The sequence below is a fragment of the Panthera pardus genome, unplaced genomic scaffold, assembly GCF_024362965.1.
Source record: "Panthera pardus isolate Hobbes unplaced genomic scaffold, ASM2436296v1 HiC_scaffold_13, whole genome shotgun sequence".
In the NCBI taxonomy this organism is placed as follows: Eukaryota; Metazoa; Chordata; class Mammalia; order Carnivora; family Felidae; genus Panthera; species Panthera pardus.
In genome coordinates this window covers 149483891-149498794 of record NW_026526688.1, presented here as the reverse complement: position 1 = coordinate 149498794, position 14904 = coordinate 149483891, and the positions used below count along the sequence as shown (strand labels likewise).

General features: G+C 35.5%; 1 protein-coding gene across 1 annotated transcript in view; it reads right to left on the bottom strand.

Annotated features, from left to right (window-relative positions):
• TMPRSS11A (transmembrane serine protease 11A) overlaps nt 1-14904 on the bottom strand; it is a 53148-nt gene that overhangs the window by 22429 nt on the left and 15815 nt on the right. Inside the window, exon 3 of the mRNA XM_019468468.2 lies at nt 14130-14248. Within this exon, the coding sequence (XP_019324013.2) occupies nt 14130-14248 (119 nt within the window). The remainder of the gene's footprint in view (nt 1-14129; nt 14249-14904) is intronic.

Below are 14904 nucleotides of genomic sequence, written 5' to 3'. Positions count from 1 at the left end.
TCCAAACTGAGATATTGATATACTGCTCATAGGGTTATAAAGATTAAACACACACACAAAATGCTAAGTATATTTTGGCAATGGACTTCTTGTGGTTCCCTAGCCCCCATCCTGGTGTTTCAGGTCTCAGATTTCTTTGTAGGTCTTTGGTGGAAAGTATAAAGAGGCATTAGGGATGTGGGAGAGCCAACGATTTTTTAATTGTTTTTGATTGTGGGCCCTAGGGTAAATCAGAGAGGAATAAAGAGTAAGATGGTGTTGAAGATTTAGATTAGAGTTTTATCACTCATTTCATATCACGAAGGAAGAAGAAGATAAGCCTTATTGCACAGAATTTTAATTGCCTGATCTGACATCATGTGGCTGTGGCTTAGCACACCTGGATACTGGATTGCAATATCTCCTGGTGACCACTTGGTGGCAACAGTGTCATCTAAATTTGAGCATTCCATTTCACGTTTGATGAATGTGATGAGCCAAATGTGTAAAAACAATGTCCCAAATCCCTAAGGCGCAAGAAGACCAACTCTCATTTTGAAAAACACAAATATAAATAGAAAAATAAATGGAAATAAATGGAATAAATGGAAAAAATAAATGGAATAAATGGAAAGCTGTTTCAGAGATCAAGGAACAAGTCATGACTTCCTTAGCACTATCAGGCATTCACAAGTGCTTACCTGGGAAACAAAATACTCCTAATCGCATTTAACCCTTACAATAATGGTATGGAATAAAAATTATTTTGATTCTTAGTTTATTTGAAGAGGAAGCTGACACTTGAAGACATTATATAAATTTCACTGGCATCAGGTGGATAATAAACTGGGACTTAAGTTTAGATCTTCTACTTGTAGTTTCATCTCTTGTTATCAATCACACAGCCTCCTTGATAAATATGATGTACATGTTGCTTCAGGTTCTTTCACAGAACCCATAACAATAAGTTATAAAATAAACAGTTGGTTGATTGAAAGTATAACATTTAGGGGCGCCTGGGTGGCTCAGTTGGTTAAGCGGCGGACTTCGGCTCAGGTCATGATCTCGCGGTCCGTGAGTTTGAGCCCCGCGTCGGGCTCTGTGCTGACAGCTCAGAGCCTGGAGCCTGTTTCGGATTCTGTGTCTCCCTTTCTCTGACCCTCCCCCATTCATGCTCTGTCTCTCTCTGTTTCAAAAATAAATAAACGTTAAAAAAAATTAAAAAAAAAAAGAAAGTATAACATTTATCAAGCTATAATTGGTAATGTATTTATAAACCTGAAGATCAAAGGCAATATTTAGAAATTTTAAAAAAATGCCAGTATCCAAAATATACATTTATTTGTATTTACATAAGAAAAGCTTAAATGGACTGAGGAAATGTGCGGTTCATATGCTAGAAATGGAACTCTTTAAATTTAATTTCTTTTTTTGTTACACAACACATAGCTAGTCTTTTACTCAGTATCTGGGGGGAGATCCAAAAGCAAAGAAAAGGTAAAAACAAAACAAAACAACAACAACAAAAACAGGGAGAGGAGTGTCAAGTAGTAAAAGGAAGAAAAGCAAATAGCAGTTGCGTATTTATAGAAGTTTGATTTGTAATTATCCTCTGAAATTCCACCCACAATTGTTCTGCTGGCTGTTCATAACTTGTTGGTGAAGATATTGGATTAAGTTTTTGGCTTTAGATGACATCATTCATCTGGCCACATGCCTGCTGAGAAGAATATCTGCACCCAGCATCAATTCCATCTTTGGTTTAAGTGACTTTAGTAATCATAGAAATAAAGAAGTTTTCTTCTTTCTAATACAAATTCAAACCCTGCCCCTATAAAGCCTCTTTGATTAGCCTGGGGTGATCCTGGTAGCCTGAGGAAAACACTTTGAGAAATACTAGGGCACAGGGACTGGCTAAATGGGTTTCTACCAAAAAGGGATTTTCAGCAGGGGAAAATCAGGGAAAACATGAACATAAACTTTATTGCTGAGTGGATTTTACATATGAACTAGCTTTCTTAGACCCTAAAATAATGATTAATCTTTCCTAGAAGATAAGGCTTGCCTCATAAGAAACATTCTGCCAATAATTTGGCATTCTAAATTTGTAGAAGTTTCAAAGGACGCTTTTTTTTTTTAACTGCGTGCCAGTTTGTTATAAATTTATTATTCACAGAAGCTAATAGAGATAGTGATTAAAAAATTTATCCCACCTCCCTTCTGGGGGCATTGGCAGAGTCTGATAGTTGGGATTAGTCTCTTAATTTAACAGAGACCCTCCCCCTTTCAGGCTAGTACCTCGTTATGCTTGATGATTTTGTAATGCTGGAAGTTGCACTGAGATTAAGTTCTAAAAGGGCAATTGAAGGTTAGTTGGGTGTTTAATAAAAGAGTGAGGGAGAGGCTGTTAACTCCAACACACAGCCTCGCCCAACCATTCAGCTCTCATTCCGGAAAGAACCCTGTTTACACATGTCGCCAGCCTTTCACTGTCAGATGCTCCACAACTGGGCTCCCCTCAGCAGTCTTGGTAGTTACGTAGGAGGTGTTTCAGGGTTGACGCTGTAAACTTAAGATAGATATGCCACTGAAGATTGGCCAATGGAATATAAAATCAGTTTCTTCCACTGTCACAGCAGATGAGCCCTGAGAATTAAAGGACTCACCAATGTGCCATGAAGAAAACTTCCTATCCTGTTGCTTTCTCCTAATTACAATAAGATTAGCACACAAAGAACAGTATAAGAGATGCTTTAGAAAAACAACACTTGTTTTGCCTTAAATAAGTCTTAATTGAGATTGCCTTGTTACAAGGGCTGAACTCTAAGTACAAAGAGTAAAGCACAATTCATTTGGGCCTCTGGTTACAGAGTCAGATATTCAAGGACTTCCCCTTCTGCCCATTTTCCATCCTGTCCAGTCTTCAACCATGTGTACCTGTCAGCCCTGACCCTTGTTTCCTTTATACTTGCCCTTCTCAGGCTATTCCTTGAAACTATAGCACCCTCCCCCATTCTGCTGGCTCTGCTTTTCTGAATCATATCTCTCCTTCAATGTCTATTACAGATAATACCTTCTTTGTGGTTATTCCTTGAAGCTTCTTTGTGGTTATTCCTTAATCTTTCCTCTTTCTGTTGTGATTTTTCTAATCCATTTTATACTTACTACTATTCCCTTAATATAGTTATTTATGCAAATATATTATCTCCTTTATTCAACTGCAAACCCTTGATGTTAAGTGTGGTGATTGATCTTTTCTAATTCCATACTATGTAGAAATGTAGCATGTTTTTGTTGAATGAATGAATGAAAAAAAGTGAGAATTTATCAGAAAGCCTTGCAATTACCAGGAAACTTGCAAGAGTTTTTAATGAGCTTTTCATCAGATTTAGATCAATGCTTCTGGAGAAAAAAGCAAATTGACTATGAATTACTGATGGGAAGTCTTTTGCCTTATGGACATTTTCAGGTAATTTCATTGCTTGTGGAAAGCCCCTCCCAGGTGAGACTACAATAGAGATTATAGTAGGAATAGTCATCACTGTTGTGGATCACCTATTCAGCAAGCACAAACTCCACTGTATTTATGAGCTCCTTTGCTTTTTTCCTCAACCCTCTGAGGTGAATACTATTATTATCTGCATTACAGAGATGAGGAAGTGACTTGCCCAAGGTGAAAAAGTAATGAGCCAGTTGACCTTGGGATGAGCACACAAGTGTGTTTTTAGTAAAAGCCCCTATTGGGGCATTTGGGCAGCTCAGTCGATTAAGCATCTAACTTTGGCTGAGGTCATGATCTTGTGGTTCGTGGGTTGAAGCCCCTTTTTGGGGTGTGTGCTAACAATGTGGAGCCTGCTTGGGATTCTCTCTCTCCCTTTCTCTCTCTCTGCTGTCCCACCACTTGCACACGCTCTCTTTCTCTCTCTCAAACTAAATAAGTAAACTTAAATAAATAAATAAATAAATAAATAAATAAATAAATAAAACTCCTACTCACTGATGTGTAGCAGGCAGCATGTAAGAGATCAAGAAACTGTTATATCCCCCTCCAAAGGCAGTCTGTTTTCTTTGTCCATTAAAATTAAGACTATAATCTTTATAGTTCTTATTGCAATTTTTAAAAGTTCTATCTATTTAAAACTCTAGATCTTTGGTACAACCCAAGAATCAAAAAGTCAGCTATGAATAATTTTTCTAAACCTATGTATGGCATGGCCAACCTGAGCAGTGATGGTATCTACAGGATTCTGAAGCTTTGGTGGCTTTCTGGGTATCATGTCACTTTGTGTTCACAAAAATCCTTTAAAAAAAAAAAAACAAAACCTCCCACAGCTGTGAACCCAGTGCTGTGTCTATTAGAGATGGCAGTTGGATCCTGTGTAATAAGGGTGTGTGACTGGAGTACTATGGAAGTATGATTACTCTAAACCATGAGGTAATAGTATCAGCAAATGGATTGTGACATTATAGGATATTATCAAAGTTATTTATTTGACTATACTGGTCCTTCCTCAGTGTTTCCTTGTAGAATGTCAGAGAGAAACAGATGGACATCTCTGACTGTTTAATCACACATAGTAAGTAGCAATATATTGGATAACCTTATCCCAAATTGGTTTGTATTCCTGAGGTTGAGAGGCAAAGTAAATTCAAGAAATTAAAATGTTTGCAATGAAGGGTGATAAAGGATAAATTATTAACTTTCAGTATACCACAAAAGCTTAGATCTCTGAATTACCATTTTAGAAGAGGAAAATATGTAATTTGTGTGTATTTAAAGTTGCACTAAAGATAGTTAAACCAGAATGCCTGAGGCAAGGAAAGGTCATTTCTTTAGAAGGTTCCTGTCCTCTCCAGGTGTGTTGTCTTTGAAATCTCTAAATTTGATTAATCTGTGAGAAAGAGAGGATATGAATCATTACTCTTAGACTCTTGTACAGTTCCAGAATGATGAGCCATCACCTAAATAGATTATCCAGTAGAGTGAAGACTGTGCTATATTCATAACTTTATCAGGAAGTTTTGAGACGGTTCATATTGCTTCCTTTCTCAAAAAAACTTCTCTCAGAAAACAACCATCCACATTTTCCCTCCAGTCATAGATTATTTATGCTAAATAAATATATGCTGATATTTCCATCCACCTCCTTCCCATATTATAGTTGTTTTTCTGTTGTCTTCCTCCTCAAAAACTGGTACAAACAAGAAACCATAAGCCAAAACTAGTAACAAGAGACAAAGAATGTCATTATATAATGATAAAGGAGTCAATTCATCAAGAAGATAGAACCATTATAAATATTGTACCTAACATCAGAGTACCTAAATAAATTAAGCAAAAACTGACAGATCTGAAGAGAGAAATAGACAATAATACAATAATAATAGAGGACTTTAATATCCCATTTTTAGCAGTGGATAGATCATCCAGACAGAAAGCAACAAGTAACCCTTGGACCTAACCATTTTTTATATCAAATGGACTTAACAGACATATAAACAACAGTCCACCCAACAAGAGAATACACATTCTTCTCAAGCACACACAGAACATTCTTTAGGGTAGATCATCATAGGATACAAAACAAGTCTTAGCAAATATTTAAGAAGATCGAAATAATACTGTCTTCTGTGACCACAATGGTATGAAACTAGAAGTTAAGAACTGAGGAAAGCTAGAAAATTCACAAATATGTGGAAATTAAGCAATGCACTTCTCAACAACCAATGAGTTAGAGGAGAAATCAAAAGAAAAAAAAAAATATCTTGAAGCAAGTGAAAATGCAAACGCATACAAAAACTATGGGATGCTGCAAAAGAGCTCTAAGATAGAAGTCCATAGTGATGAATGCCTACATTAAGAAAAAAAGATGTTAAATAAACAATCTAACTGCACACCTCAAGCAACTAGAAAAAGAAGGAAAAACTATTGTTCACCTGAAACTAATATACCACTATGTTAACTCAACTGGAATTAAAACTTAAAGAAAGAAGTAGAAGAAAAAACTAGCATTAGCAGAAGGAAGGAAATAACAAAGATCAGAGTGGAAATAAATGAGATAGAGACTAAAAGACAGAAAAGATTAAAAAAAACCTAAGAGTTGTTTTTTTGAAAAGTTAAAGAAAATTGACAAAACCTTTGGCAAACTAAGGAAAAAAAAGAGAAGACTCAAAATCAGAAAATGAAAGAATATTACAAATGATGCTACAAAAATACAGATCATAAGGGATGACTGAAAATTTATATACTAACAAATTGGATAACCTGGAATAAATGGTTAAATTCTTGGAAATATACCATCTACCAAGACTAAATCATGTAGAAATTAAAAATGTGAATACATCAGTAAGGAGTAAGGAGGTTGAATCAGTAATCAAAACCCTTCAATACAGAAAACCCCGGGACCACATGGTTTCACTAATGAATTCTACCAAACATTTAAAAAAGAATTAACACCAATTCTTCCCAAAATCTTCCAAAAAATTGAAGAGGAATGACCACTCCCACATTCATTTTACAAGGTAAACATTATCCTCATACCAAAGCCAGATAAGGACACTATAAGAAAACTACAGGCTACCTCTGGAAAACAGTATGGAGGTTCCTCAAAAAACTAAAAATAGAACTACCCTACTACCTAGCAATTGCACTACTAGGCATTTATCCACGGGATATAGGTGTGCTGTTTTGAAGGGACACATGCACCCCAGTGTTTATAGCAGCCTATCAACAATAGCCAAAGTATGGAAAGAGCCCAAATGTCCATCGATGGATGAATGGATAAAGAAGATGTGGTGTATACACACACACACACACACACACACACACACACACACACACACAATGGAGTATTACTCGGCAATCAAAAAGAATGAAATCTTACCATTTGTAACTACGTGGATGGAACTGGAGGGTATTATGCTAAGTGAAGTTAGAGAAAGACACAAATCATATGACTTCACTCCTATGAGGACTTTAAGAGACAAAACAGATGAACATAAGGGAAGGGAAACAAAAATAATATAAAAACAGGGAGGGGGACAAAACAGAAGAGACTCATAAATATGGAGAAAAAACTGAGGGTTACTGGAGGGGTTGTGGGAGAGGGGATAGGCTAAATGGGTAAGGGGCACTAAGGAATCTACTCCTGAAATCATTGTTGCACTATATGCTAACTAATTTGCATATAAATTTTAAAAAATAAATTAAATTTAAAAATTATAAAAAAACAACTATAGGCTAAAATCTCTGATGAACATAGATGCAAAAATTCTCAACAAAATTAGTGAATCAAATTCAACAACATATTAAAAGGATCACACACTATGATCAAGCAGTATTTATTCCTGATGCGTAAGGATGCTTCAACATACACAAATCAATAAATGTAATACACACATTAATAGAATGAAAGATAAAGATCACATGATTATCTCAATAGATGCAGAAAGATCATTTGACAAATGAAACACCCTTTCATGATAAAAACGTTCAGCAAGTTGTAAATAGAAAGAACATACCTCAGTATAATAAAGGCCATCTATGGCAAGTCCACAGATTATACAATATACCTCAGGGAGATGTTGAAATCTTCCTAAGATCAGGAACAAGATATCTAGGATGCCCACTCTCACCACTCCTATTCAACATGGTAGTGAAGTTCTAGCCAAAGCAATCAAGCAGGAAAAAGAAATAAAAGGTATCTAAATCAAAAAGGAATAAATTGTCTTTATTTGCACATATATGATTTTATATAGAGAAAATCCTAAAGATTCCCACAAAAAAGCGGATAAGTAATCAATGAATTCAGTAAAGTTGCAAGATACAAAATCATACAGAAAATGGCTGCATTTCTATATATTAACAATGAAATATCTGAAAAAGAAAGTAAATAATCCCATTCACAGTAGCATCAAAAATTATAAAATACTTAGGAATAAATTTAACCAAGGAAGTGAAAACTGTAACACTTCGATGCAGGAAATCAAAGAAGACAAAAATAAATGAAAGATATTCCATGTTCATGGATTGGAAAAATTAATGTTGTTAAAATGCGTATACTACCCAAAGCATCTATAGAACAATGCACTCTCTATTAAAATTGTAGTGGCATTTCTCACAGAAATAGAAAAAAATCCTAAAATTTGTATGGAGCCACAAAAGACCCTGAGTAGCCAAATAGTCTTGAGAAAGAAGAACAAAGCCACTTCTTGATTTCACTTCCTGATTTCAAAGTCTAATACAAAGTTATAATAATCAAAACAGCATGGCATTGACATAAAAAGGCACATGGAACAATGGAAAGGAATCAAGAGCCCAGAAATAAATGCTCACATATATGACCAGCTAATATTTAATAAGGCAGCCAAGAATACTCAATGGAGAAAGGATAATCTCTTCAATACATAGTGTTGGAAAATGGATAACCACATGCAGAAGAATGAAATAGGGCCCCTTTACTCCTTCTCAAAAATAATTCAAAATTAAAGATTAAACTGAAAATAATTAAATTAAAAATTCATTCAAAATTAAAGATTAAAGATTTAAACATGAGGCCTGAAACCATAAAACTTCTAGAAGAAAATAGAGCAAAATGTTTCTTCACATTGGTTGGGGCAACAAGTATTTGAATATGATTCCAAAAGCATAAGCAACAAAAGCAAAAATTGCTAAGTGGAACTCCATCAAACTATAAAGCTTCTGCACGTCAAAGGAAGTCATCAACAAAATGAAAAGGCAACCTGTGGAGTGGGAGAAAATATTTGCAAATCATACATCTGATAAAGGGTTAATATCCAAAGTATATAAAGAACTTATACAACTCAAAAAAAATCTGATTAAAAATGGGTATAAGATCTGTATAGACATTTCTCCACAGAAGACATAGCAAAATAGTCAACAGGTACATGAATAGGGGCTTAACATCACTAATAATCAGGGAATGCAAATTAAAACCCAATGAAATATCATCTCACACCTTTTGGAATGGCTATCATCAAAAAGACAAGAGATAACAAGTGTTGGAGAGGATGCAACTCTTTTGAAGAATGTGCAGTCTTTTGAAGAATGTAAATTGGTACAACCACTATCATAAATAGTATAGAGGTTTCTCAAAAAATTAAAAGTAGAACTATAATATGCCCCAGTAATCATACTTCTGGGTATATATCCAAAGGAAATGAAAGCAAGCATACAGAAGAGATATTTGTACTCCCATGTTCATTGCATCATTATTCACAGTAGTTAAGATATGTAAACAACCTAAGTGCCTGTCAATTGATAAATGGATAAAGAAGATGTGATGTTGTGTGTGTGTGTGTGTGTGTGTGTGTGTGTGTGTGTGTGTATGTATATATGTATGTATATATGTATGTATATATATATATACACACAATCATACAATACAATAATATGTCATATATATATGTATATATACATATGGAATATTATTCAACCATGAGAAAGAAGGAAATCCTGCTATTTAGGACAACATGAATGGACCTTGAGGGCATCATGCTAAGTGAAATAAATCAGACAAAGACAAATACTGTATGATATCACTTATATGTGGAGTCTAAAAAGATGAATTCATAGAAACAGAATAGAATGGTGGTTACCAAGGCTGAGGGGGAGGGGTGAGAGAAGCACGGAGATGTTGATCAAAGGGTACAAACTTCCAATTATAAGATGAATACGTTCTAGGGATCTAATGTACAGCACGGTGATTATAGATAATAATACTGAATGCTGCTTGAATGTTGCTAACAGTATAAGATCTGAAATGTTCTCACCACAAAAAAATAGTAATTATGTGACATGACGGAAGTGTTACAGTGATAATCATTTTGCAATACATCAAATCAACATGCTTTACACTGTAAACTGACACAGTGTTATCTGTAAATTGTGTTTCAATAAAGCTGGACCAAAAACTGAACAGGAAAGTGAGGATACTATGGAGGAGGACACACTTTTATAACAAGTAAACCCAATGTGTTGCTTAAATTACCTAGCCCAGCATATGGGATTTATAAATTTAAATATTAAATGGGAGAAGAATTGACACAGAGTTGAGCTTCCTATATTAGCTGAGTTTCTTCCTGACAAGTTGAACAATTTAGTGGAAAGAGCACATACTCAAATTACCTATATGGCTTCAAATCTCCCCTCTGCTGTCATTTACTGGCTACGGACCTTAACTTCAGAGGTTTAGTTCCCTTATCCCTAAAGTGTGGATAATAATGCCTCCTTTGCAGTGTTACATTGCAGATTAGACATGAAATATACAACAATTATCTTTTTCTTCCAGGATTCAAATTAAGGTAGAGGTGTTACACATCTTCCTCTTTTAAGCATGCCTAATGTTTAATTTCAAAATAAATGTAGGTCTGTGTTCTCAGGAAAGGACTTGGCCATACTCTCCATTCAATTTTTCTAACCTCTGAACATGAAGTTTCTTGATAATGTCTGCTTAGTTTTTTCTTAAATCTTCCAAATCCAATATCTTCTCTCCAGGCATAGGGCCACAATCCTACACCAAGCATGGAGCATCTTTTACTTCTTTTACCTTCTGCAAATCCAAACTTTAGGACTAATACTTTTGCTAAGTTTAAATTTATCTCGACTAATTTTTCTCAGTAGAAGCACTTCCTGCTTCAGTGTTGATCAGAGCCCAATCTCTCACTTTTGTTTTCTAATTCCTTTAGAGTGTTTCTAACTAGTTTATCTCTGCATCTCTTTCTGTTTCCAAGCTCCTTTTTTTCTACAGTTCTAGAGACATAGCATTAAGGATATTTGGAGGATCATTTTAAGCCCTTTTCTGGTGTCCCTGAGTGCTCCTTGGGCACAGGGGGAGTGTTTTTTTATGGGGAGACATCCCTAAGAAAATCCCCAACTGTTCCCATTTTTAATGAGACGATGGTCACTGGCCTATGTTGACAGTGTAATTGAAATAGACTAATGTACCGGGGATAATTACTTGATTTCTGGAATTTTGTGCCATAGTAGGTGGGAAGTAAAGTCACACAGATTATTCTTATGGATGACAGAAGTTTATCAAGAATATGTAATCATTTACTAGCTACATTTGCTAGCTCTATGATCTTGAGTAAATTAACTTTTCTGTACCTTGATTTTCTCATCTGTAAAATTGTGATAGTAATTGTAGTTACCTCATAAAGTTGTTTTTGAGGATTAACTAAAATACATGTAAGGTGCTTTAGCGTAGTGCTTGGCACTCAGTACATGCTAGCTATTGTTATGGAATTACAAGGTTATGACTTTCACATCTGTAATGACCCTGTAATTTAAAAGTATTTCTTGATATTTCTGAAATATGTTTCTTCAAATGAAGTACTACATCAGACAGTGATCCTACCCGAACTTATAATAATGAAGAAAGTGACCTACCTGTTTGGGAGTGTCATGAATTACTGGTGTCTGGTTACTGAAGTCTTTTTAGCAGTATCTGAGCATGAGCTCATTTTACTTTTGCATCTCCATTTGCATTCAAATCAGTAAATCCCAAATTATGAGGAAGAGCAGGACCTGCAACCTGTCTTTCTTGGCTGTCTAATTAGCACCCATATAGGGCAGAGAGAAGAATCTGGTTTCATTCATTGGGATTCAGCAACAATAAACAGGAGTGGCAGGATGAGGCATGAACCATTCACATACTTCTTCTGAAGGTAACTGGGTGGTGAGTGGAGGAAAAAGGACACTTGTTTCATTTAAACAAGGCTAAATAATACAAAGCCTTTCCTGACCATGGGAAACCTAGTTGAATTTCCTTTTCTTTGAAGTTCTTCTGCCCTTATGGTCCTCAGCATACAATTTAGTCCTTAATTATGTCATGCTGTTCAGTTTCATGCTCATTACTCTCATATCTCCAAAGATATATGAAGCAATTTGAGGAGATAGATCATGTTTCCTTTTCTGCAAGATTCAGGTGCGAAGAAATGTAAAGAGCTGAACAACCATGCCATTGGGAGGAAAGATTGTTTAGTTAAATTGGGAAAACTTATTTGGAGAATACAACCTGGGTTCCTACCTAACATCACACACAAAGGTGGACTTTAGATACATTGAAGGCTTAATATAAAAGGTAAAATTTTGAACTTAATAGAAGAAAATAAAGTAAAATATTTTTATGACTTAAAGAGGGAATACCTTCTTAAAAAAACTTTAAAAACACAAACATAAGACAAAATTGATGAAGATCATCATTTCAAAATTATGGATTTCTATTTCATGAAGGACAACATGGTCCAAATTAATAGAAGATAGAATGGATGATTATAATTTCCTCAACCAGCAAACTGTTCATATCTAGAAAATATAAGGAACTTCTAGAAAATAACACTAATAAAACAAAATAACTCTAACAGAAAAACAGGTAAAGGATAGGTACAAGCAATTTATAAAAATGAAAACTCGATAAAGGATAGGTACAAGCAATTTATAAAAATGAAAACTCGAAAGGCTAACAAGCATATTTAATAATGCACAAACTCAGTAATTAGAAAAATGTAAATTAAATCACAAAAAGACATAACTTATTGCCTATTAGGCTGGCAGAAGTCAGCAAGCCAAATAATACCAAGTGTTGGCAAAGATGTGGGGACATAGGAATCCTTATGCACTGCAGATGAGCGTGTACACTGGGTCAGCCATTCTGAAGAGCAATCCACACTAATTAGTTAAATTAAGTGAGTACACACCCAGTGACCCAGTAATTCTGCTCACAGAAGAACTTGCACAGGTCTATAGGGGACAAGTAGGAGGCTATTTGGTGCAGCATTTCTTGGGATGATAGGTAGGAGGTAAAATATGGCAAAACACACTATAAACCATTTTGTAGTAGCCAATAGCAGTGAATTATGTGTACATTTAGCAACATGGACAGCTTTAAAAAAAGTTCTGAGTAAAAAGGCATGAAACAAAAAGTGATGCCATGGACTGAATATTTGTCTCCTGCCCCCAAATTCATATGTTGAAACGCTAACCCTCAATGTAATGGTGTTAGGAGGTGGGGCCTTTGAGAGGTGATTAGGTCATGAGTGGGGTTGGTGGTGCCCTTATGAGACCCAGAGAGCTTTTTAGGTCTGTTCTCCACTATGTGGGTATACACTGAGAAGTCTGCAGTCTGCAACCTGAGAGAGGGTCCTTATCAGAATCTGACCTGGCTGTTCCCTGATCTCAGACCTCCAGCCTCCAGAACTTTGAGAAATCAATATCTGATATTACAAGCCACTCAGTATCTGGTAGTTTGATGTAGTGGCCCAAAATGACTAAGATGAATGATTTATAACACAAAGAATAAATTAAAAGCATGTGCACACAAAACAACAAAATACATTTTTACAGGAATGACTACAAACAAAAGAATACATGTGGCACAAAGAAGGGTTGCCTGCTGAGGGAGGTGAATGGGAGTACGTTTTGTGAAAAAATGAGAGTAATAAATAATGACAGCCAGCGAATGGCCTTGCATGTGCTCATGATTGTAATCTGTCATTACCTATCTCAGTCTTTGCACGTGAAGCTCCTTCACTCTGAGAAATACATGATTTATTGAAATTTAAAAGTCCACTTTCAAACACAGTATTACTATCATAAATGCACTCTGCATTTGTTCACTTCCATTTATGGATTTTTATTATTTTATTTATTTTTATTATTTATTTATTTTTTTTTTTTTAGAGAGAGAGAGAGAGCAAGGAAGAGAGAGGGGCAAAGGGAGAAAGAGAGAAAATCTTAAGTAGGCTCCAGGCTCAGTGCAGAGCCCAACATGCAGCTTGATACCATGACCTTGGGACCATGACTTGAGCTGAAATCAACAGTTAGACACTTAACCAACTGAGCCACCTAGATGCCCCAATTCTCTTACCTTTAGATAAGGTGGTTGAGCCACAAAGGGTGGTTTATCAGAATCACTGTTTATTAGGATGGAGATTTCCTTGTTCCCCCATCCCTGCCAACCCATCCCATTAGACACTGATTCAGTGCGTCTGGAATGGGGCCTAGGAATTTTCAAGGTGATTTAATGCAAGTGGTCTGAAAATAGTCTTTTGAGAAATATTCAGGGAAATGATCCACAAATCTCTTCCTTCAACATTGTTTTAAAACAGAAAGAATACATCTGACTTACCAAATTCTCACTCATCTCCTTTAAGTCCTTAAGGTTGTATGTATTGTTTTGTCTAGAATTTCTATTGACTTGTAGATCTGAAATTTTAAATGTTCCATGATAATACTCCATTTTCTGTCCTGTGATAAAAAGGAAAAGTAGGAAATTACATGATTAGATTTCAGGATCTAAGGCACAGATATAATGGCGTTAGTATAGAGTCTTGAATTATTATTGAGACTTTTTTCTAATTTAGTTTCTTAAATATAATGAAGATAATTAATTTTTATGTTAATAATAACTGGAATTTATTGAGTGTCTACTATATTGCCAAACACTGTTCTGGGCACTTTACATGTATTAATTCATTTGGTTCTCACTCTAGCTCCCTGAGATTGGTGTCACCTCCATTTCACAGGTGAAGAAAGTGTGGCACAGAGGTGTTAAGTAACTTGCTCTATGCGATACAACTAGTGAGTTGGCCTGAGTTTAAACCTAGAGAGACTAGCTCTAAAGCTGAAACATTTAATTCCTATATTAGGTCTTGCTGAGGTAAAATGTATACCACCTTATACTCTGCTAAAAGTAGATGTATATGAACATCCTTGTGAATTTTGATTTATAATGGGAGAGCCAGGCAAAGTAAGAAAGACAGGAAAAGAAAGGGAACAAACTGTCAGAGGTGGGAGATAAGAACAGTGTGTAAGTGGGGTGAATCAGTCAGATCTCTGCTTGGCTGCTGGGAAAGATAAGAAAACAGAGCAGTGGGGGCTCCTAAGAAATCTAGTAATCTTAG